Source organism: Doryrhamphus excisus, linkage group LG7, assembly GCF_037039965.1.
Source record: "Doryrhamphus excisus strain RoL-2023G ecotype Guam linkage group LG7, RoL_Dexc_Guam_v1.1, whole genome shotgun sequence".
In the NCBI taxonomy this organism is placed as follows: Eukaryota; Metazoa; Chordata; class Actinopteri; order Syngnathiformes; family Syngnathidae; genus Doryrhamphus; species Doryrhamphus excisus.
Window position 1 is genome coordinate 7,212,890 of NC_136363.1, and position 25,727 is coordinate 7,238,616.

General features: G+C 41.4%; 1 protein-coding gene across 1 annotated transcript; it reads right to left on the reverse strand.

Moving 5' to 3' along the window:
• Nucleotides 1–12,725: 12,725 nt before the first annotated feature.
• sem1 (SEM1 26S proteasome subunit) lies at nt 12,726–14,639 on the reverse strand. The gene is made up of 3 exons (XM_058047862.2): nt 14,473–14,639; nt 13,926–14,019; nt 12,726–12,845 (listed from the first exon to the last, which is right to left on the reverse strand). Exons 1-3 carry the CDS (start codon nt 14,546–14,548, stop codon nt 12,803–12,805), a joined length of 213 nt encoding a protein of 70 aa, XP_057903845.1. The 5' UTR covers nt 14,549–14,639; the 3' UTR covers nt 12,726–12,802.
• Nucleotides 14,640–25,727: the final 11,088 nt, after the last annotated feature.

The window sequence follows — 25,727 nt, forward strand, 5'->3', positions numbered from 1 at the left end:
CTGCATCGTTTCTGTTAAATTCTGTAAGTCAGTGCCCCAAAAGCACATGTACTGTAACAGAAAGTGAAACTACTAGACAGGTGAATGAAAACGTAACATCTCCCGTCGTGCTTTCCTACGAGAGTTGAGTCAAAATATTGGAAAGACGGTAGCTATAGGAACTATTACTATACCGTACCACTCATCTACCAACCTAAAGTGACGTAGCTGCACATAATAATAATAACAATAATACATTTGTATTAGCGCTTTGTAGAGCGCTTTTCAAAATACTCAAAGACACTTTACAGAAGAATGGAGTTGAATAAAAGCAAGTAAACAGAGTAAAAGATACATTAAAATACAACATTCATTCGTTAATACACAGTTAAAACATGAGTAAAAGCGGGGCGGGGCACAGCAGTCAGATATAAAAAGTAAACCATGGCCGGTTGAAAATATTTATATTTAAGTCCGTTCCTGAAGTTCACATGGAGAAGCTGAATGCTAAACTATACTAACTAACTTTAACCCATCACATTTCAGATTCAGGGCCTGCTAGCCGGCGCTGAGGTACATACAATAATAATAAAAACATGTAAAAAAAACTGCTTTAAGTTCTAAAATCCTTATGTCCTAAGATCTCAATGTCTAGTTTCAGTTTTGATTTCAGCTGTCGACAACCGCTTAAGTCGACATGAACGGCTTCCGCCGTACGCATATATTCCAAAATTATTTCCTCAACTTTTTCCTTGCAATTTCTGTCCATTTCCTGTGCAAAAATCAAAATGAGGTTTGTATAGAGAACCTGGGTCATAGGTTCCTAATAGATTAAGCCTGATGGTACAGCCGCCATTTATCCTGTTCCAAAGGCGCACAATGCAGCCGAGTGCTCCTGAATGGCACGGCCAATTACAGTGCATGTGTGTGTTTTTGTGTGCGTGCCTTGCTCCTCTCTCTCCTGCGTTTTTTTTCCCCAATTCCAACCCCCCACTACTCCACACACACACACACACACACACACACCTTAAAGCAGATGTAATAGTTAGGAACGACACAGCCATGTGCACTTTGCTCTTTGTAGAAGCCCAGGTGGTTACCATGGTGATATTTTTTCTCCTTTTTTTTATACTTACCCTAACATTTTATTACCCATCATTATGTATCATTAAATACATACATATTAATGCAAAAAACAGGGGTGGTGGTGGTGAGGATTGCAGGAGAAGTAAGTGTGAAATTGATGGAGGAGAGGGGTGCATCTACAAAGAGGGAAACAACTGAAGCGGCCTTTGGTGGTTTGATGTCTCCTCACCATATGATTGAAGTATGAACAACACCGTGTGCACTCCAAAGCATTCACAGTCATAGGTCGGTTTAATTAAAGTACAAATCAAAGGGATAACATTATACTGTATGCATGTCGACACCCTTGGCAATATACAGTATCAGCTTCCAGACCTCCAAAGTTACTACTATCTTACAGCAAATCATGTGAGACACACATCCCTACCGTCAGTCAAAAATAGTGCAGAAAGCTTCTGCTATTTCTGCAAAGACAGGTCAACTATGCGCCTATTACTCTTTCATGATCATAATTGTACACCACTGTACATGTGTACATGAGCATGTGTGAATTTACTCAAGCGTTGTATCAAGCATGAATCGGCTAAATCATCATCTATCCTCTGTGTGTGTGTGTGTGTGTGTGTGTGTGTAATCAGCTCTTATGCCATCTCCGTGAGTGTGATCATCAACGCTGCAGCGATTAGATGATTAGCTGATCAACTTAAAGCTAAACTGCAGCTATTTTGCTAATCAATTAGCCTTATCACTATTAAGCTACATTATCGCTAAAGCTGTTCAAGCACGCTTGACAGTAAAACAAGACCGCTTGACAAAAAAACTGAAGTGCGGGTCATTTTTGCAATGGCGTGGTTTGAGTATTTTTGAATGGATCCTCTGACATGCTCGTGGGGCTGTTGGAAACTGAATGATTTGTTTTAGTTTATGCAGCGGTGTGCCGTCGGGGCCAGCAAAGCCTTCTCTGGTGGCTGAAAGACTACCACGAACACAAACCTACATTTATAACTTAAATTCTAACACCTGTCCCATTAAATTGTATTCAGTAGTAGGATTCAATGTTGACAAATAGTAGTGAGAGCATAGAAAATCTCTTTATGGCTCTCTTGATACAGGTTTTCACATTATTAGAGCCCAGTGGACATGAAATAACACCCTATAGTCCCCAGTTACACTCCTATTATTCTTTACTTACATCACATCGCTCAGGCTACATGATGACTGGAGGGATAGGCAGCCGCCATTGACATAGTAAGTTAGCGAGCTAACTAGTAGCCTCTCCAATTTACTTATTCTAGATCTAAAGTGTTTCAGACAGTATGGGGAAAGAAGGCAAAGAAGGCGAAAACCACTTCCACACGGAATGAGAGGAGAACCTTTTTTCCACTGGATCTCAACCATGGCATTTCGTCTGGGCTCTGCTGGCTCCATAGCCATTATCCATGCAGTGTCATGTAAGCTAACGTCATGGGTCATTGATCACAACACTACATATGACTTGGCTTTTAATATTTTTTTCATAATAATAGGCCATAGTCAACCACAAAACAGCAATAATTTCTTATCTCTCTATTGGGTTTTTGTATATCAAAAAAGTAAAGTCCCCAATACGGGACATGGCATATTAGTTTGTATTCTGCACTTTGATGTATTTCCATTTCAGGTATTGAACATTAACAGGACTATTTTTGTGCATTTTTATTCTTAGATTCTCAGCGCCGTGAGAATTAAAAGCTATAGTTCCGTCCTCATAATTGGCGGAGTAAATGCTTCCTGTACTTTATTTACCGCATCTCTAGTCCATCTGCGCTTTTTTGCTCAGAGGGGGAAAAGGTGCAAAGAAAATGTGACGACTACAAAAGCAAAGGTTAACATTACTCACAGCATAAAAACAATTTAAAAGGGAGCAAAGGGGCTCTAATGGCCCAAGCGTCTTCAAAGAAAATGTATTTTGTGCTCAAAATAATTCATAGCTTTTTGCCGCAGTGGCTTTTCAGCTTCCCGGAGGCCCAGCATGAGACGCTGTATTTTTCCCAGCAGGCTCTCTACTCCTTTCAAAATGGCCTTTGGCAGGGTATATCTCATATCCCCTCCAAATATTGACAGCCTCGAGTCCATGGCTTATTGGAAAAATGGTCGTAAGTAATGTTTTATCAGCCGATACCATCTCCACATGCTGCTATTTTCTCGCGTCGTATGACAATATTTTACAAGATTAATGATTTGATACGTGACATTTTCATTTCCCGTGGCTGTCAATCTGCGGCAAGTAACTCACTTACTTGTGGCATTTAGTGTAGGATGTGTGTATAAACACATTTGGGCTCCTCGTCTTTTATTCATGAGATGCAAAGAGAGCATAAGCGACCGCGTCTCAGAGGTACTGTAGAACTCTTTCAGTTCAGCTAAAACGGCCTTCAGATTTTCGTCCGTCGCTCCTACTTTTAGCAAGGATTCTGCCACCGACTAAGTGGGTAATCATGATAAACCGTGTAACCTTTGAACTTCCACGGCTGCAGGGGTCTCCTGCCCCGTGTCCCCAAGGGCCCACGTGTCCTGACAGCATGAGCGATGAGTGGCGGACGCCTGTCTCAATCGGCTATTTTTAACATGGAGCCTCCAAAATAGAGCCCAAAACCCTAAACAAATGATTACTAGGCCACTAGGGTCTCCCCTATTGACCAGCACGTCGCTATTAACAGCCAATAACGGAGGCCCACTGGGGTCGAAAGGTTTAAAGGCTTTCTAATAAAAGTACGGTGGGCATGTTGGATGTGCTCTCGAGGAGAAAAAAAAAAAAGTTGTGTCTTACTTTGAATTGCTGACAAGTTAATAATCCCTTCTCAAATGGCTCCACCGCAGCAAAATGGCCAGTTTGTTCTTATACTTTTATTGCTATCATCTGTCAGTCACTCACTCACATCTTTCCTAAGTCAACTAAAACAGCTGCACAGTCATGTTCAAGCTTTATTTTCATTTTTTTTCAAAACCAGGATTCTTATTGTAATGCCTAATGGAGGCCAAAAAGAGTTGTATTTATGGCATGATAATGACATTCAAACGTATAAGACATTTTTGGTCTGTAAAAATCTTGCGGTTACGGGCTTTGTTCTTGAGTACCACTACTACATAATAGTGTTTCCCAGCCACTTACTCCTACTGCTTTGTCATTTTTCACATGTGGGGAATAGAGAAAAGTGGTGATCCGTCACTTGACATCTCAACAAGCACTGACGAGCTATAAAACGGGTGGCTTATTAGTCCAAAAATGTGTCAAGGAAGTACAGTTACAGAAGAAATACTGGTACTTTATCTATTACATACGTGCATCCTGACAAATAAGAGGAAAGTGAGGTTGAGGGTGGCATGTCAGTAATTTGGTTATTGCAACATTTCATTCATCAAACCTTAGTCATTATTTTTTGCATAGAGTCTGTTTTTATGTTCGATATTTAAAAAATATATAGATATATACAAGAGAAAGTATGCAGTACAGTTCTTCCTTCCTTGGAATATGAATCAAAATGAATTATTCTGCTCTTTTTTTTTTTTTACATTTTAGAATCTTGACATTAGATAACCCGCGTGTACCTAATTAAGGTTGTTTTGTTTTTTGCATAAAGCCTGTTTTTTCATATAATATTTAAATATCTGTGACTTTAACCCATGTAGCACCTCTTAATAATCGTTTACAAATCCTGAGTAAATATTGAACATGTGTGAAATTATTTTTGAAAAAAAAAATTTTTTTCAGGACAAATTAGGAAACAATACAAAGGGGGGGTTAAGAACAAATGGCTCCGTTTCATTACAATTACAATTGTTATATTATGCAAAATGGTTGTTTGCATTAATTGTACCATATCATTTGCTGCGGTGTCAAACATGGAGCTGATTAGCTAAATAACAGTCCACTGTGCACTGCTGTATATTGAACAACAATACAATGTCATCAGTCCAATCAGTTAGTTGTCAGGCATCATCCTGCAAACAGCATATGTGTAATAGAGAGTGACAGGCTGCCTTTGTTTAGTCCACAATAACGGAGTGTTTGAATAACTTCTCAATGACTTTAAGTAAGCAGTCCCGGCTCGCTCTGCTTCCATTCAGCGGTGCAGCGTGATAACCCAGATTGACGTCTAGCTTGGATTGGATGGTGGATTATTCCAAACATTGGGCTGAGTGGACTTCTCCGTGGTTTCACCTGTGCTCCAAACACACACAGGAGGGCACTTCCTGCACACGCTTTACAAACGCAGTGCACATCCGCATGTCTGGATATGCAAATGCACGTGTGTGCACTCATAAACATGGAACATTTAGTGGATATCTGCCAGCTGTATGAATTCATTCAAAGTGCCAGCTTTGCTTCCTTTTGGTGAAATTCCGCCTCAAGGTGGACTGTCTATGGAGGAGCTTCTGGGGGAATCTGTTTAGTATCTTTCAGTTGTGATGAGGCAAACACTAACCATGCCTTCAGGGCATCTGGGTTGGCTACGAGACTTGGGTGGGAGCTGTGAGATGGTCCAGACAGGCATTGTGGGCCGGCTCAAGCGCTTCCCTTTCACAAAAACAAGGACCCACACTGAAGCACACTCAGACCCTGCAACCCGAGAGGGCACAGGGGTCCTCTGGCTGGCCCGGGCTGGGATAAGTGAACCCAGATGGGAGCAGGATGAGGGAATGAGCAAGTGGGGAGGATGAGGGGGAGGGCCCCTCCGTGTGCACCCCCCCCCCCTCTGGTTGTCTGTCAGATTCCTGCACTTTCTCATAAGCGCTGATCACAGACGCCTGCGTGTGCGACGTGCATTGTGGGAAATGATCAGAGGGGCATTTGCCTTTGAAGGCGAATGAGAGCAGCAGCAGCAAATCTTTAAGTCTTTTCCTGTTCCTCTTCCTGTCAAGCTGCCACCTGGGCTGAAAGAGGGAGCGATGGCGTGATTGAGAGCATGCTCACGTTTGTCTTAATTGCTTAATTGAAGATCCTGGTGATGCATGGAGTTTTAGACTGTGGTATGAATAGTGTGACTAAATGATGTGGATAGCTATTCATTTTAACAGTAGCTTGATGCTGAGCTGTCACTCTACAAACGGATCCTATGCAGTACCTGTTCCCTTTGAAAGAAATCATTAAAAATGGGAATATTGACAACTTCCATGCAATAGAACCATACCTGGCTGCACCTGTCAAACTATATCATAACACAGTTATCATTCATTTGTGCTTTTTCATGCCACATTATGTCGCTGCAGCAGAAAAAAACAGGAACACAGGAAGTGTCTTTTCTGGCACGATCCATACTGTAAAAAGTCCACGCCTTCTCTCAACATCCCTGCATGCAGAAGATATCATTCAAAAACAGTCAAACGGGAAGGATCTGGCATTCATTAGTCTTTAAACATGTCTTGGTGGTGAACTATCCTGCATATCCTAAACCGACAAGTATTTGGAAGGAAGTCATATATAGTTTGTGTCGGCGTGCTAAAGGAATGGTAACTCCACAAACATGGCAGAGGCAAGGGTGTCACAAGATCTCGCAAGGTTAAAATGCGACAAGAAGTCTAGTGGGTATCATCCTGCGTTGATAATTAATCAATTAATCACACAATAAATGAAAATGAGTGTGTCTATGTTCCTCGTCCGATACCGATTTGGCACTGGTATCGGATAATATGTCAACAATACCCAACCATAGTCTGGCCTGTTTGTAAACTTCCCATTCCTGTCCCACCTTTCCAGCATTCACGATTACGAGGGCGTCCTCCCCAGCTCTGGAGCTGGCTTATTGGAGGGGTGACTTGGCCCCCCCATCAAAGGCAATGTCAGTGCTAGTGCTGCCCACGTGGAAAATATAAGAAAATGCATATATTTTTCTTCTGTTCTTCGGCATGTCTTCTCACAAGTTTGTTCACGTCACTTTTCAAGATGTCTGATTTCTACTGATTCCATTGATATGGGTGGTGTAGCCGTAAAAACATGGAATACACTGTAGCCCCTCTTCCACTAAAGATGTATTTCCCACCAGGGACCTGTGCACTACCTTGTTTGTCACCACCAATCTGCTACTCTCCCTTGATGCCATCCAGGTGCCACACCGCTGAAACTCACACCGGCCTCTTTGTTTGCTTCACTTGAGGTTTACACTTTACGGTACAAGCACACATGCACTCCCGTCTGCGCTTGCGGATGCTCGTTCATGTAACTGGAATAAATGAGACACGTTTCAAGCTCAACTTTAACCTGCTTTGCAGATTGGTCGTGGGGGAAAAACATCATTCATTCATTCATTCATTTTCTACAGCTTTTTCCTCACGAGGGTCGCAGGGGGTGCTGGAGCCTACCCCAGCTGTCTTTGGGTGAGAGGCGGGGTACACCCTGGACTGGTCGCCAGCCAATCACAGAGCAGTAAAAACATCAATACCGCAATATATTACCAATACACCAGCATCAGATATCGATACTAGCATGGACAGATATGTAGCACAATGAATTAGCAATAACGAGTATGACTCTATTAACAGCAGCAAAGTCACATACTGTAAATATGACACTATAACATGTAGTTTGTATACATCAGGTTGACTGTAACCATTTGAGTACCATGTCGGCATCAGCTGACCAAACAGCACGCACCTGTTGCCTGACTCAATGTCCCGTCCATGCGCCTGCATTAATGCGCTCTGGGTGCATCCCAGCGTGAGCACGTGCTACACCTACGCTGAAAGCATGTGTGAAAAGAGATAAATGGCGGAGTGTTGTTGTTGTCCAGAGCGCAGACACTCCGACAGGCGCTCACACATGATTAATTGTTTCCTCGTTTCGAGCGGGGACCGGTTGGACTGTGGCTGGGCCAAGGCCTCCCACCCTGTCCCTCTAGACGTGTGTGAGTGAGAAAGTGATGAAAAGCAGAGAAGAAGAATGTAATCTCTGTCAGTGTGCTCTACTTTTTTGGGGGGAGTAAATACAGTGATGTTTTATGTTCCCGCGAATAAAATGATGCGATGTTTGTGTTTGACATGGTCTCGCTCCCTCATGCGGCGATGATGCAGATACTGTGACATGCAATTAATCACGTACTAATTACTTGGTCGGACAACTTGAGGAAGCTGTTGCATGAATGGTGGCTGCACACTGATTCTTTTGGTCAACACCGCTCAAGCAGATCTGAAATGACTGCTGATTGATTAATTACAATTATCAGAGGGTTGATAATTCCCCAGTGATGATAATAACATTAAGCCTGCTTTGTTGCTTCTAGCGTCACGGTGGCTAAATCGAGGTGTTGTGCCATGTCTAGACACCTCTAATAATGTTACAATTTAGATTTGTCATGGATGAATAAAGCAATATCGGATTTGGTGTTGCTTAGTGTTATCGGTCAACAGTGTTTCATATTCCACAGGATTTATGCTCATTTTTCCCCCTTTGCGGACTCCTGTATAGCAGCTACACATGATAACCAGCACAGAAAGCTTTCTAGTTCTTCCAGAATCTGCACCTATTCAGCTGTATTTCATTTGGATTTTGTGCTTCCTGTGAAAACGGTCTGTTTTAATGTATTCCACCCACGGCCCGCCTCCAGGCACGCCTACTTCGCTGTGGTTGGTCACACTCCCAAGTGCCGCTAGCTGTGAACCCAACTTTATAGGAGTTGATAATAAACGGCGATTTATGAACCATTATGGGTCCCCTTTAACCTATTTTATGCTTTCCTTGTGCTTCATGTTCTGCAAGATGGCCCATGTCAGAAACTACATGTCTACAAGCGAGGCACTCCTAATGCATGCTGACATCAGATTAAAGTCTGCCGTTTGCGTAATGACATAAGCACCAGGATAGTGTTAACGTGAAACATACCCATCTGTGTGCCTACATGTCGGACCGGGTTAAAACCTGGACGGGCGTAAGTGACAGTGAGGCCACGGCAGCATCATACACCTCTTCGATGATCCGATGGTCGGGTGCAATTGCTCTGAGAAAAAGAAAAAATCAGAAGAAAGTGTGAAATAATACCCGCTTTTTCAATCTGTGTGAATATTTCCATAGCATATGTGACATTTAAGGTCAAATGCTCACTCAACGGTCAACATGATGGCTTACGTTTCCAAGAATCACAGTAATGATGGTGTCATATTATGCTATTTTGGGGGAATAACAGGCAGCGGGGATTGCTTTTGGTTGTGTTGTTTAGTGAAGCAATAGACGTTATATTAAATCCATGTATCAGCTTTCTGCAGAGAAACAATTAAATGTAGCGTTTTAATCAAATTTCAGCGCCATTTCTTTGCTAGAGAAGGTCATGGATGATTTCCATGATATAGAAAGTAGCCTGTGGTCAGTTCAGACTGCTTAATTCAGGCAGTTAGGCTGCAAGAGACTTGCAACAAACAACACAAGACACTGATGTCTTATAAGGGACCCTCAGTCCGGCCTTCAGGTCTTTTGATAGGGCACTCGCCAGCATCCTTTGGGCCTGTTTCACCCCCACAATAAACAGGCAGGCCTTTGTCACCAGCAGGAAGGGGGGTCTGGAGGGTTGCTCCTCGTTATTATTTTCTAAAGTAATTACACCTTATTATCTGTGTTTATTTTAGCAGGGGTGCAAGTGTGCAGGTGTGGGCCATTCGGTCGACTCAGTAGTGCGTGCACCCCCCGAGAGTCTTTTTTTTTTATTGCGATTAGCTCTCTCGCTCACTCCACTCCATTGCTACTTTTTTTTTTTTTTTTGGGGGGGGGGGGGGGGGTTTAGTAGTAGCATTGTAGCCCAGTTGCTAATTTCAACCCGACAAAAGCAACGTGCAATTAGGGCTATTATAGCAGCAGCTGTGTGCTCCCCAGCCGCACGACGACAGCGCCGTCTTCTCCCTGGCTCCGAGAGTTTTTACAGAAGCATGGAACGGTCAAAGTGGCCTCCAGCATGTGCAGGAAAGACAAGAAAATAAGGCCTGTGAGAGTGGTGTGTTTCTTCAGTGAAGACGCAGCGGGGAGTCTCGCCCACAGGCTCGCGGGCTTTGAGAACAATGGATCTGCCATCTCCCAACGTGAAGCGTTATGAAAAAAAAAGGCCTCGCCGCAGCTCCATTGGCTGCTTGCTCGCATGCAGTCATGTGGTTCACCGCTGCGTGGGTTGATTTGCAAGTAGGAAAATGCTCTTTTGAACTAGAAGGGGCACACGCAGTACAGCACAGACCACCGCCATGGCTGAAGAATTGCAATCGCATCTTCATAAACACTTGAATAAGCATCCATTTTGTCAAGCATCATCATTTAATAGTGTCTTTCTTTGCTGCCTACAAAGATTTTCAGTTTGATTTTTATTAAAATGTCTTTTTCAATCATTTTCCATTTTCAAGTCATAGAGGTCCCACAATCGAAGTGCTCTTAGTAAGATCTGCTGGGACCATGCCGTTTTGTCGATATGTTGCTTTAGTGATAGGGTGTGTGTCTCCAAGAAGCACTATTGTGCACTTTTTACTGTATTCATACACAGTAATGCTGCACATGTCCAGTGATATAGATGCCATATAGCAGATAAAACAACATAACATTAAGAAGTGGGACAGGAGAGCATAAACGTAAGCAAAACTAGCATAGTTATGTCTGCTACTGTGCTAACATTACACTCGCATTTTAACAGCATCATCATGTTAGGTTAACGTATTATCTGCAAACAAAAAAAAACCTAAATGGTCAAACTTACAGTAGTTTACGCGCACATTTTAAGATGTGTAGCGAAGCCTGTTGGTGCATACACTGGGCAGACGCATTCCGCGTGGTATCATCTCCTCGAGGAAAGAGGGTTAAACCAACTATTTGAACACTTCTCTCAAAAGTGGAGGATTTTTCTTATATTTTACATACAAAGCCTATTTTGTGATGCTATATTTAACATTAATTAATTAATTAATTATTAGTCAAGCTCTAAGACAGGAACCAAAAACCTGCTTTTAAGATAGTAATAATTTTTCTTCTACCTCTCCGAACTGGGCATCATTAAGGAGACTGTGTCCAAAGAGAGCATTATAATGACTGACAACATAGGATGTAAGCACACAATTAGTTTCCTAATTTCCCTCAAGGGATTATTAAAGTCTATCCATCCATCTGTCTGGTGAATATATGGATGGTCGCTTTTTGGCACCTCTAAAATCAGCACAGAGAGAGATGGCTTCCATATTTAAAATGCACGTGTTCAACCCAGCAAATTATCATCCTTTCATCAGTCAACATCAGCTTTCACTTTCATGTTTGAATCAGGAGGGGTCACAAAAGAAACAACAAAATGCTCGCACAAATTAAATAGCTGATTACGCAGCATCAAAGACAAAAACTATAGTGCGGAGGGGGTGGGGTATGCAGGGGTTGAATACACGACGTGGGCCCGTGGAGGCCCTCACTGCGTCAAACACAAGGGAACAATCTTACCTCTCAGCACAAACAAAATGGCCGAGGGTTTGTCTTCTGTTGCTCGCACTTAACGATTACCTCGCTTGAGTGCCTTCACAACCAGCCAATAATAATCAACAGGGCCGTGAGGGGCACAAACACACACAGCTATTGTTAATTGAAAAACATGCCACTGGTTCATATCGCATTTATAACACATTGATTTCTGTCATTGGTATGTGTATCACCACTGATAGTTACATAAATAAACAACACCAGGCCAAACAACATTAGAACCACTTAGCTACACATCTGAGATCCAATACATTAGCCCATATAAAAATGTGGTGTAATATTGTGTAACTCTTATTGGATAGCTAAATAAGGTACCCAAATCACAACATGGGTTGGCAGAAATCATGTATTGTCTATGTAAATAATCCAATTTGAGAGTTAGTTCCCATTTGTGGCTTCATCCGAAGGGGACGAAAGCTGATCCTGCTCACACTGGCATCCATTTCACCACATTAAAAGACCCCCAGAAGCCAGAAAGGACAAAACACTGCAAGAAAACTATTTTGCAGAGGGAGCGTGGAGAGGATAAATTGGCCTCTGGTTCAGTACAAGAAACCCCGCTGTGCCGTGCGGAAGAGCAGGGCCCGACTGGCAGCGGAGGCAGGCCCAGGCAAGGCGGACTCGAGGGCCCCATGCTGGGACCCCCTCCCTACCTCTGACAAACACGCCAGTGGATAATCTCTCCTTCAGGGTCTTGGCCCGGTGTTGCAGGCCTGAAAGGGGAAGGGGACTACACTGTACACACACACACACACACACACACACTTCAAGTAGACAGCACTTTGACAGCTTCAACACAAGCTAAAAGTATATGTTGGGAATTTTTATGGCAACTGAATTAGTGTGCTATAGGCTGCATGTCAATGACAAGAATGTACACTAAAGTCAATAACTAATTGCCTTCATACACTAATGAATCATTTTTTTTAGATATTTTACATGAAAGCAGTTTAGGAACAAAAAACTTGATAACGTGCCAATGAATACAAGTTAGCGCTTTTCCACTTGAATAATTCTGAGAACTACTTATTACAGATCTTTTAGGGCTGCAAATATGTCAACCCAAATAATTCAAGCAAGACGACAATGGTATCAAAATGAGTAAATACAAATAGACAATGTTTTCTCTAAACCTTTTACTTCCATCAGCAACTCTTACAAAAACGAAACAAATGAACACATGAAAGAACACCTTTTCTTCTCTCTTTTGTGGCCAACCTGTAATATTCACATAGAAATGTCCATATTATCCAAAGCTGTCCCAAAACTCGTCAGCGACTACGACGTCTCCATCTTGTAGCCGTGTTTTTCTAGCTCGGCTCTGCAGGAAGGAAAAAAAACAATATGTATAACTTAAAATTAATTGTCACTTAATATTGGAAAAACATTACAGTCCGTTAAGATAAAAGGTCTGGCAATGATGTGCAAGCATCACTTAAAGCTGAACTTAGAGGACACTTTATTAGATCTACCCGCACAATACTATAGCATTTAAAACAGGTGTTAAATTCTGTCTTTGTAAGGTAATAGTGCTCAACACTGCATCATACTGATGCGCTACTAAGTTAGTTGACCAAAATAGAGTAGAACCTTGGTTTTGGACAACGTTTTGTGTTAAAATACGTTACTTATCGTACAGCTAAACTGGTCTGCGGAGTCAAGTGCTCAAACAAATGACCCACACGTCTCTGTGAAGAATGGATAGTGGGACACTATAGACAAGACTTCGGCCAGGTCATCCTTTAATCATCTTCATGATGTGTTTGTGTGTGGTTTGTTTGTTCATAGAAGACACAGAATGATGAATAACTCGTATCTGTCTCCTTCCTTCCTCCAATAAGCACAATGTGTAAAATGTGCCCTGAACGAATAGGCTTTACATTATTTCTTAGAGAAACATGTATTGTTTTGATCATTTGGAACATAATTACATAAAACAAGGTTCCTGTGTCATACAACAGTTGTCAATATGATGCACTGCAAACAACAACCTCAATAATAAAGAGAGGTGTAAAATTAACACCTCTTTAACCGTGTCAAATCACAACTGAGCATTCTTATCGTCACACAACTTCAAACGGATCTCATGGTGCATTTCTAAATTCTCAAAAACAACATGTAAGTATATATAAATATATATATATATATATATATATATATATATAAGTATATATAAATATACAAATTTCCCCAATGAGGGACAAATAAAGGCATATCTTAATCTTAATAAAAAAAGATTTCTGCGTATTGACTAAAAGGACTTGCAAAACATTCAACCCGCTGCTTTTAACTCATAATGTAATTCCTAACTATTTACAGTGCTTCTATAAGCAATGTCATTCCTACCTATTTACAGTGCTTGTGTAAACTGTAATTCCTAACTATTTATTGACAAACATACCTTAACTGGTTTGAGAAGTCATCCTCCACATTGTCATCATCCCAGTTGTCTTCCCAAACATGTGCATCTTCATCCTCGTCCAGACCTGTCCAATCTGGATAAATTCATAGTGGACCGCAAACAGCACGTTAAAAGCGGTCTTGACCGAAGCAAATGATGAGAAGGTGAAAAATAAGTCTTTAAGCACACGCCTTGCCCAGTTGTCGTAACATAGCAAGTAACACCGTGTACACACACAGTGGAGCGGGTAAGCTGCTAGCTAGCATTATAGGAGCTATTGTCTGTCAATGTAGTCATAGCCATATACTGTCTATCAATTTTAATATGAACATACTAACAAAATATTACAAGATATAACGGAGCGCTATGCTCTGCCAAATAAAAGGCAAGTTAACTAACCATTCCTTCAATACTATTTCGCTAGCATGGCTAGGTATTGCTAAAGCTAGCATGACAAGGCTAGTTGAGTCACTGTCATACGGTCGAGCATGCGTTAATAAAACAAATATTTGTCACAGCATATACATAGAACTATACATATACTAACCTTCAGCTGGGAATTCTTCAAACTCATCGTCCTCCTCCAGTAAACCCAGGTCAACGGTTTGCTTTTTGTCTGACATGCTCGCCGGCGGGATGCGAGGGTGCTCACCCGTTGCTGTTGAGTGACTGACGAGCAAAGGATTGTGGGAAAGAGAAATGCTTCAAGCTGGTCACAACTGCGCGGAATGCGCAGTGAAGCGCAGCATGCAGCTTTGAATGGTATATACAAGCGATTACTGAAGATAAAGCATAAAATAAGATATTGACACATTTTCCGAATACGTTTGTGTACAATCAAATAAAGCATCGTATATTTTATATAATAAATAAAGCATCAGCCACAGTTTGTAAATGCATTCAAGATAAATGAGTACTACAAAACCTCTAGTATACACAATGAAGACATCTGATGACAGATGGAGCTAACCTCAACCTAAGAATATTTTGGTTTTTGTACATCATTATGTCATCATCCTAAGCATTTCCACATGACAGTGCCGCAACATTCCTAGGCAAGTCAGAGAGACATGTTTGTTGGAGAAATGCATGAATGTATATGATATTATTTGGGTTTTTTCTTCATCAAATTGTGTACACAAGGACTTGGTATGAATGGGGGGAAAAGCATGCCGTGCTTAAAAGGCTACGTTTTCATCCCTTGCCAGTGCAATTGACAAAAGCATGACTTATGATAGAGAATGTGGAGTTGACTGTGATGCCAAAGTCCCTCAATCTTTGCAGGTGAAGCACCAGAAAGTGTCCTTCTCGTCCGCCCAGCATACCTGAGACTGCAGTTACATTGTGGCTGGCGCCTGCAGTCTCCCAGCCCCCCCCCCCCCCCCCCTCCCAAAAAAGAAAGTAGTGGGGAGGGTCACAAAAGAGTGGCTACCACAGTACATACAGACTCCATCCACCTTGGCTTGTGTCTGAGTAGCAGCATCACATTTCTGTCCTTAGACAGAGCCCCCTGGGGAGGGACAGGTCGGCAGCAGCTACAAGTACATTGGAAGAGACACTGTACATTCCACATAGATACTGTCTACTACGGTTCTCTTTATTATAGGCTTGGCTTGTAGCCTTGAGACAGTGAGTGCACGCTGGGGGGGGGGGGGGGGGTGCAGGTTTGAGAATGTATACAGCACAGGAGGATTACCTTCCAAAGGGGTACCGCCATCCGTCTGCTGTGTCGTCTATGCTGCATATGCATACTTACTCTAGACCAGTGAAACTCAACTGGTGGGTTAATGACTCAAATATACCTAATGTTCCACGCTCACTGAGCAACGTTGTCAAGCTTGATTAGGCGAGGAAAGGCATCAGGTGGGTCCGTCCGACACACAGCTGTAGATATCTGCTGGAGAAGAGCGCACCATAAAGGGAGGACAGCTTATATAGAAGACATTTTAATAGCATGAGATGAATTGGGGATTTCTTCGGGCCTTAGATTTGCTGTTGGGTCTGTGATCTATGATGACTGGATAAACAACCAATACTGGGAGTACATCTTTCAATTCAACCTACCAAAGGTTAAAATAAAACTTTGTTGCATGTAATATTGTACAACCACGGCAAAAAATTAGAAAAAGAGGTCTATTGTAATCTATTCCACCCACGGCCCGCTACCAGGCATGCCAACTTCACTGTGGTTGGTCACAGAGTTCATAAATGGTACAGGAGTTGATCATAAACGGCTTTTTAAAATGTCAGCTTTAAACATACAGCCATATTTGTTGGAACCCAAATCTGATCCGGAAATAGAGACTGGACAGTCCAAACTTTCTCAATTAAAAGAGGTTTCTTCCAGACGTCCAGATTTTATCATTAACGTTAAACAGTTATCATACTGTGTAATGATTTTTGCAGGACTACTGGTGATTAAAAAAACTAATATAGAGCCAATAATTATGGTGGGAAACGGCTATTAGCAACCCCGCTTCCTGTATGCACACTCTATAATGCTACACATGCAAGCGCTTTTGCTCTATGACTTACACAAAATAAACTGCTTTCTCTTCTGACTCTTCCCCACGACCAAGTAAAGTTGGAAAGGCGTCTGGCTTCAGCTAGTTTGTTGGCTAGTCCAGCTGCATACTGGCCTGTGCTCACAAAACAGTCCAGTGTGAAATGCCGTTGCCAGATTAAAATGCATTTCTTTTGCTGGTCGGGAATCCAGAACTCCAACCACTTGGATGGTGGCATCTTTTGGAATTATAAACAAATGTGGCTTTCCCTTACAAGCCATTGCTAGCAATGTAAACCGAAAAGCAGAGCTTGGGGGAGGGCAGAGAGCTTATTTGGTTTATAGCCACAGCCATATAAGGAAGTCTGCCTCTTTGTGACATCACAAAGGGGCGTTTTTACCACGTCTTCTGAAACCGAGCGTTTTGAGCCATCCCAAACGTCTTTCAGGGCTCACTTCCAAATACGTAAACCTCATTATCTGAAGCGTTGGTATGGTTTAACACCAAAATACAACATTCTAACTACATTTATAGGTCAGAAAAGTTGAAAAAGCATAATGGGAGCATTTTTAGCAGCATCGTTGACATTGCACATCTCTGTTTTTCTCACTAAATTCCTGTGATGAACTCATCAAACCTTAAGAGGGGAACGTGATGAGATATATGATCTTAAAAGGCAGTGATCATGACTTAGGAGGCTTAACCTTTCAATTAATGAAGCAAATCCCAAGAAAAAACATGTAAGCTTTGCTCAAAGGAAGTCTGCAAGGATCAAACTATGCTTCCAGGATATGTCTGTCAAGCTCCTGTATTAAATTTAATCCCAGCCAGTCAGTAAGTCTGCTCTATTGTCTGTTGTGTGGCTGCCTTTTTGTACCAAAAAAAAAAAAAAACGAGTGGAGGATGTTGATGATCTATGTAGTCCTAAAATGGTATCAAATGGACTTAGAGAATAAAAGCGCAATGATCTGATTTAGAAGTCTCTATTCATTGAGACGTCTGTCAAGAAGAATTGAACTTTCATATTTTGCCTCCCCTGTCCATCTTGAAACGCTCTGTCATCCTGGGCTTGAGGTACAGTTTACCGAGAGCCTAATGGCCCTTTATGATGCTACAATCTGATGCCTGTCCTGTCTGGCCTCCAAGGTAATCCTGTCCAAATCAGTGGCTTAGCCCTGCCGGGGCTTAAGTTGCATATTTTGTCTTTTTTTTTTTTATCAGGTCACTGCTGATAAATGCTATCAGCGGGGGAGAAATGAAATATGGGGGGTCCAACTGAAATCAGAACAATGACATCTCTATTGGTGGATTGTGTAATGTAGAGAGCAGTGCTGAAAACAGCATAGACATGATGGTTCATGCTTGGGAAGACAGTGTAAATATTCATTCTTGTAAGAATCCCATCAGGAGTTTTGCCACCAGCTGCTTATAATGATGTGCCTTGTCATTTCCAAGCAAGTCTGATGCAAAAGTCAATGAAATTTCTCTTCCACTTCCACTTCCTAGAGAGATTCCTGCATATTTCAGATAGAACTGGTGGCTTGTATGTTGTGATAAACTACAGTTCATTCATTCATTCATTTTCTACCGCTTATCCTCACGAGGGTCGCAGGGGTGCTGGAGCCTATCCCAGCTGTTTTCGGGCGAGAGGCAGGGTACACCCTGAACTGGTGGCCAGCCAATCACAGGGCACATATAGACAAATAACAATTCACACTCACATTCATACCTATGGACAATTTGGAGTCGTCAATTAACCTAGCATGTTTTTGGAATGTGGGAGGAAACCGGAGTACCCGGGAGAGCATGCAAAGATCCCCAAGTGGAGATTCAAACCAAGATATATACTGCATGTTTAGACCCCTCCCCCCAAAAAACAAAATTTAAATCAATTCCAAAAAAAAAAGAAAACAATTTATCCCCAGTGTACTAACAGTGTAATAGCCCTGTGTCCATGCTCCAATGCCCTGGCCCTATACTGTATGTGAAAAAGCACTCACACGCTCTCACCATAGGTGATAACCCCCTCTGTGAAAAGCACTCTAATTGGAAGTACCCATTATCTGCAAAGTCTACCCTTGTGCTGACACGAAGTCATTAGCTTAAGTTGTCCTCTGTGTAAAAAACTCATTGTATTTTTTATTTTTTTATTTTTTGGTATGATGAATGGAAACAAATGTTCATTGACTGCTGCTAATAAATGAGATGGATGAAAGAATGGGAGTAGCAACAACACAATTAGCAGCATTAAAAAAAAAATACAATATGATGTATAATTACGGAAATAGATTGATGTAAGGCACCTTTCTGTTGGCTTGAGACAGGTGTCTCAAACTCAAAATTTACCTGGGGGCCACTGGAGCTAGGGTCTGGGCGAGGCTGGGCCGCATCAGGTTTTCCAAAAAAAAAAAACTTATTTATTAAAAACAAAAAAATAAATAAACTTTGCTTTGGTTCCAATTTTCTACAAGAAAAGCTCTGATAAAACATTCCACTGTTCTCAAATATCTTAATTTTCATTTTTCTACACAAAATAAGATCAAGAATAAAGAAAATCAATCAATCAGTAATAAATAAATATAATAAAACAGCAAATAATTAAAAATTAAGAAACCACATATAGTTGGTGGGTAGACAAATTATTTTTTTCAGGTTAAAATGAACAAAGCATTATTAGAGCCCTGTAGACATGACAAAACACGACTATAGTCACATTTATACTCTTTTTATTTACAACATATTGCGTAACTGCAGGGTCTTGAGACACATGCTAACTCGCAAACGAGAGAGCTAGCGACCTAAACGGTAGCCTCCGAGTTATTTCCTTTAAACTTAAAAAGCCAAAAACTTACCACTTCCACACGGATAGGGAGGATAACTATTAACAGTTATTTAACCTTTAACATGAACATTAATCAAACGTAATATTTTTTTCTGGGTACATGATACCATACAGCATCCATATCAATCTTGCGCGGGCCGCACTAACATTAAACTTTCATATCAAGGCGGGAGCCTCAAACTAGTGTCCTGCGGGCCACATTTAGCCCGGGGCCGCGTGTTTGAGACCCCTGGCTTGGGAGTTCATTTTCAAGTGCGTGTATTGTGCTGTGACGAGTCCACGGATCACGCTGTCCATATAATACCTTCACTTAAACACTTTCACTGCCTAACAAATATATCCTGCCTTCTTTTTTTGTGTTGTCCACATGCTATTTTAAGCAGCTAATTACATATCCTTGCTGCATACGTATCTATCATCGCTCCCTTTTGTCTCCCGTCTCCTATTCCCAGTGGTTTCTCCGTCGATCACACCCGCAAAGAGACACTCCTCCCTCTCTCCCTTGTTATGTATGTCAAAGAGTGCATGTCCCTCAGCGGATGAGTGACAAGACCTGCTCTGTTCTTCTTCCTCGACTGTCATCAGGGTGCAGCCGGCAAATATGGAAATGAGCAGATAGCAGAGGTGAGGGTGACAGCTCACCTCACTCTTTCTGTCGGGTGGATAATTACCTACTCCACGCTTTGCAGATGAACTTTTATCTGCCGTGCGGATTGGCTCAAATGTCCCAAATACGTTGCCTATTGAAGCCCCATTGACAGATGATTGATTGAGACCTAATGCCAGGTAATCCTGGTCTTCTCATTGTTGATCTCTCACTGACTAAATGTCTACAATTTATACTGAATCCCATGCACATAATCCCGCACATGTGGTCATCCCAAGACCAGGAAAAGTCTACGTGATTGATAAATGAAGCCCCCCCTTCCCTCCATGCTGTTGGGCGTCCGCTGGGACGGGGGGCCTCAGTGTGTCTGGACAATGTACAGGAAACCTGGGACAGCTACTTATTAAGTAGTTAGGGCTTCAAGACGAGGCTGCAGACAGCCAATGCCGGTGGTCACCTGGACCTCCTTTTTTGGGGGGGGCTTTGGCATCCCTCCGTCATCCGTCAGATCTGACTGTGGTTTCATGTGTGAAATGAGACACAATCCACTCCGTTGAGGTCAACGGTTGTGTGTTTGCTCAGCCTGCACGGGCAAAGAGGTGTAATTATTTGTGCTTTATCAAAACAACCCCTGTTGTTTTTATTTGTTACCAGTCCAACTTTACCCAACAGATAAAGATGCTTTGGTATTAAATGCAGTGCTTTCCCAGTCCCTATTAACATTCGATTGGCTTAGTCATCGGCGTTATTGTACTGCAAAGGAAACCTAATGATAAAACAGCAAGGAAGGTGTAGGCATTACTTTCTCCTGATTGCTTCTTCTCCTTCATTGAATTCTAATACCAAGGTGTACTGTGTCTGTTTAATATCTTTCAGGCAGAGGCATTGAATTGCAGAACAAAAATAACACAGACGAAATACGTTTCAGTCCGATTATAAAAAGCTGTTTATTTTATTTTTTATTTGTATTATTCTAAATATAATTTGCTATTTTTAAATAATTTAAAAATGCATTTTTTGTCATTTAATAACAATTTTAATGTTTAATTTAATTGGTTTGGTATCATTTTTAAAAATGACTTTTATGCCGTACAGCTTTTCTGACTTGCATTTTTGTACCCATTCTTGTGACCAGTGAATTTTATTTTATTTTATTTTATTTTATTTTATTTTATTTTATTTTATTTTATTTTATTTTATTTTATTTTATTTTATTTTATTTTATTTTATTTTATTTTATTTTAGTTTAGTTTAGTTTATTTTAGTTTATTTTAGTTTATTTTAGTTTATTTTAGTTTATTTTAGTTTATCATTAAAAAAATTAGTGCTTTACTCCATGCAGTTTTTGCTGTTTTGATGGATTTACTTTATGTCATGAATTAATTAAATTAATCTATTTAATTAGATTTAATTAAATAATGAATGATTATGAAATAATTTAATTTATATTGATATTTTTAAAATTTAATTACATTTGCTTACCAACAAAAAAGCCTTCTCAAACCCAATGATAAAATGCTCCACTCCATCTTTGCAGCTCAACCAGTGAAAGGAAAAGTGATGATTTGTCATTCATCCTCATTGAACACAAGACAAAAATCTAATTTACGTCATAATTGCAGCCCAATTTCTCCACCTACACCCCTTTTGGCTACTTTTTCTTGGTAGTTACCTCAAGTAGCCAGTAAGACATGACATACGATCGTCCAGCACCTTCAATTCATCAGACTGACAGAAGCCTAAATAGTTTCATGTGTCGAAATGAAGCTGAGGCTCAGTTGTCATGCAATATTTTTTTGGCCCTGACTCAGAACGAATCTGATCTTGAATCAGCCTTCATTAACAGTGCAAAGCCGGTTTAGTATGACTGCCAGGTACAAGTTTCTTTTGGCCCGTGTAGTGTTTATAAAACTCATAAAACCGAAATCAAAGGCACCGATTCCTGAATGGGATGTAGGAAAATTATTTACAGGCAAATAAAGTTGCGTGCGACCGGCTTAAAGGGCGGCCAGTTTTGGTGTGTATGGTTCTGTTTAGTTCTCCCTCAAGACTCTTGTTAATCCCTCACACACTCGCTTGCAAAGTTTGGCCGGAGTAAGCTTCCTACGTGGAGCCGGGGAAATAAATGACTGTTTTATTGAAAGAAGTCAGTACCTTCCCGCCTGTTGTACAGACACACACATGTGCATCATCACCGCTTGATTGTCGGTGACCTCGGCTGATTAAACTGGTAAAGGGGCAGCCGGTCATGCAGCTGGCGGTCTGGCTGTGCACAGCCGTGGTGCAAAGACACGGAGAAAGCGTAAGCAGGGGGCTGCGACGGGCCACCGAGCACTGTGCTGCACTTGTTGCGCTGATTGACACTTTGGTGTTGTTGGAATTGTGTTCATTTTCTGATGATTTTTATTTAGGTTAAAAAGATACAAAACGTGTTTACGCAAGCAGAGGTAACCATATCCAATTTGTTTGCCATATTGTAAAAACAAAAGGAAAACATTTGTAACGGTTAATGTCAGCAAAAGAAGGGGGTGCTGGGCACTTGGTGGGTGCACTCAGGGGCTAGGGGGGTCGGGGCCAGGTGGGTTGACTGGCGGGGTTGGTGGTGTGCTTCAGCAATGTCCTGGGGTTTTTGTTGGGGTGTCCGATGTTCCCACTCTTCTTTTGTTGTTTTGTCTTATGTAAGATTCTGTGATTATATGTGTGGGAAAAAAAAATCACATATTGAATTGGGCACGGTGATAGAGTGGTTAGCGCACAGACCTCACAGCTAGGAGACCAGGGTTCAATTCCACCCTCGGCCATCTCTGTGTGGAGTTTGCATGTTCTCCCTGTGCATGCGTGGGTTTTCTCCGGGTACTCCGGTTTCCTCCCACATTCCAAAAACATGCTAGGTTAATTGGCGACTCCAAATTGTCCATAGGTATGAATGTGAGTGTGAATGGTTGTTTGTCTATAGGTGCCCTGTGATTGGCTGGCGACCAGTCCCGAAGACAGCTGGGATAGGCTCCAGCACCCCCGCGACCCTCGTGAGGAAAAAGCAGTAAAAAATGAATGAATGAGGACATATTGAATTGGTAACTGCTATGGCGTGGAGAAGGGGTAGGATTTGATAAGCTTTGCTTCTTCCTGCTCCTTTTCAGACATGCGTAGTAATGAGGTGTTGTGTGTGTGCATGTATGTGTATGTATATATATATATATATATGTAGATATGTGTGTATATATATGTGTGTAACATAGTATGCATGTCTGAAATAAATTAAGAGAAGAAAGAAAGAAAGAAAGAAAAGAAGCCGTGTGAAAGTGCGCCGGGCCAAGCCTGAAAGAAAAAGGCTGAGTTAAAAAGTCATCAAAATAAGTTTTGAACAAGAAGGAGCGAAGAGCAGTGTTGAGTGCTTCAAGGCCAACTTGGCCTTGCCTGATGACAAACCGTCCTGCAGTGGGACAGGATGGTTCAGCCAGCTGGTTGGCCCCCCCCATCACTCGCTTTGATTGATGGTGTTGATGTTCTAAATCGGCCGCCAACACACCGAGAGTACAGGACTTGTAATAGTGTGGCTGCAGATTGGCCCTGAAGATAGTAGGAAGTGGAAGTGGAGGGAGTGGGGGTGGGAGGGAGTGGGGGTGGGAGGGAGGGCTACAGGGGGAAAAGGACACGTTCCCATGCATACAGGAGAAGGTTGTGTGAAAATGCAGCTGCAGGCTTAAAAGAAGTGCCATGAAGGAAAAAAAAAAGTAGGCTTCGCTACACATCTTAAAATAAAGACCATAGCGTTGCTCACTAACCGTCAATCAGTGGAGATGTACGTTTGAAGGTTTGACTTATCTTAGGCCAATAGGCTGACCCAATTTGTGAGCGGAACTCACATACTGTAGCTATGCTAACATGCTAATTGAAGGATCAGCAAGTTTTTGTAATCGAATTTGGTCGTCGGAGGAGCTGGACAAAGTAGCTAGGAAGAGCGAAGCCAACCATTAAGAAATATTCCATACATGTGTAGTGTCTTTTTAGAGTAGGGTTGCAATAGAATAAAATTGTTTAACTTTTTGTTTTTACATGCGTAAAACAATCCAAAATAACTTGTGCCGGGTTGGACGAGACTAATCGTGATTCTCACAGCCTTTATCAATGTGATGGTACGCTCAACTTTCTTTGGCCCCGTGGAGGGTTATTTTATTTTTATTCAGTTATTCCATTTTGTGAAGAGATACAATACGGCAGGGGTCTCAAACTCAATTTACTTGGGGGCCACTGGAGCTCGGGTCTGGGTGAGACTGGGCCGCATCAGGTTTTGAAAAAAAAAAACAAAAAAATGCATTTATTAAAAACAAAAAAATTAAAAAAAACTTTGCTTTGGTTCCAATTTTAAATACGGGCCGCGTGTTTGAGACCCCTGAAATACAGCGTAAACTGACTAGTTTGTTAAGTGTAATATTGTATAAAAACCGAGTCAAAATCTTGTTGAAAATGTCCGACATTTGCCTGAAAATACATGGTTTTGTGTGTCGCAGTGATATCTCTACAAAGCCTATCAGGGATCTTCATCACGAAAAGCATAACTTTTGAGGTCAATGCTCAATCATCGCTGCAGGGGGAAAAGTTCACCCTCTCTGTAATTGCAACAGGAGCTCCTTTATCATACTTTTCACATTTCTTTGTGTTCAACACCGAACCTTTGATCATGTAGTTCTCCACACACGCAAAATGGGGGAAAAACAAGGCAGTTGGAGTTTATATTGGATAGGCTCCCCCTTCATCTTTGTCTTGTTATTACAAAAGGGTTTTAATACAAAGGGTCCAATTGCAGAGAAAACAACAAACCTGCTACCAAACGTAACATCCCATCATTTGAGCCTTGGATGGGATTCTTACTAAGCATCATAACATTGAATACCATGGATGTTTATGTACTTTACAATAGCTACACATTTTAACTTGTACTTGGAACAAAGTAACATGTTTTCATACACAATAAGTAAGATTATGATGAAGGGGAAGTTGCTCTATAATATAAAAATATCAATCATCAATGAAAGTGCGACTCAGAGATGATACCTTCAAGATGCGCAAAACACTGCAACATGTTATTTGTTGATTGATCGGTTCGTTTGCTTCAATTGTGCTATTAATTCATCTTAATAAGATCTCAAGAGAGCATAATGACTTCCATTCTTCTCCGGAGCTTCAGACAGTTATGATGTGGCCTCAGGGCGTCCGCAGTGGTGTCATGAATTAGCCTCATTGTTGATAGAGTCGCATGTATGGACGTTATTTGTTCATGTATTGAAGCAACTGTTCATGGAGGGAATAATGCTAAGTCAAGTGATTTGTTCCAGAGCCAAACATTGAACATCATTAAGTCATTATTACTGAATAGATATTTAAAGTAACAGTGTTTAAAGGTACAGGATATTATACATCATGTTGTTTTGCGGTTAGGCTAAGAGTATGTATATTTAAGGTATTAAGGCTAAATTAAGGCATGAAAATGGCTAAATCAACTCAATTATAAATATAAGACACTCAGAAGACGCATCTGTGTCAGTAATGTTCGGTGAGACACACAAGCACCAGACTTCATCTTCAGAACAGGCTTTTATTGCAGGTTGGAATTATCTTGCAACAGGTACAATAATCTCGAGCTAAAATGTTACTCTGAACCCTCAAAGTCACTTCCTGTCCACCCCACGTTTGAGCACCAGAACACATTTACAGCAACACACAAGCATTATGTTTACTATATCAGCTAATTAATCGGCTGTTAGCATGGAGGCCTCACAGCTAGGAGACCCGAGTTCGATTCCACCCTCGGCCATCTCTGTGTGGAGTTTGCATGTTCTCCTTGTGCA

Coding starts and splice junctions, on each gene's coding strand:
- sem1 (XM_058047862.2), bottom strand. CDS start 14,548: ATGTCAGACAAAAAGCAAACCGTTGACCTGGGTTTACTGGAGGAGGAC. Junction 14,020..14,472: donor TGAAGAATTCCCAGCTGAAG/GTTAGTATATGT, acceptor GAATTTATCCAG/ATTGGACAGGTCTGGACGAG. Junction 12,846..13,925: donor GACTTCTCAAACCAGTTAAG/GTATGTTTGTCA, acceptor TCCTTCCTGCAG/AGCCGAGCTAGAAAAACACG.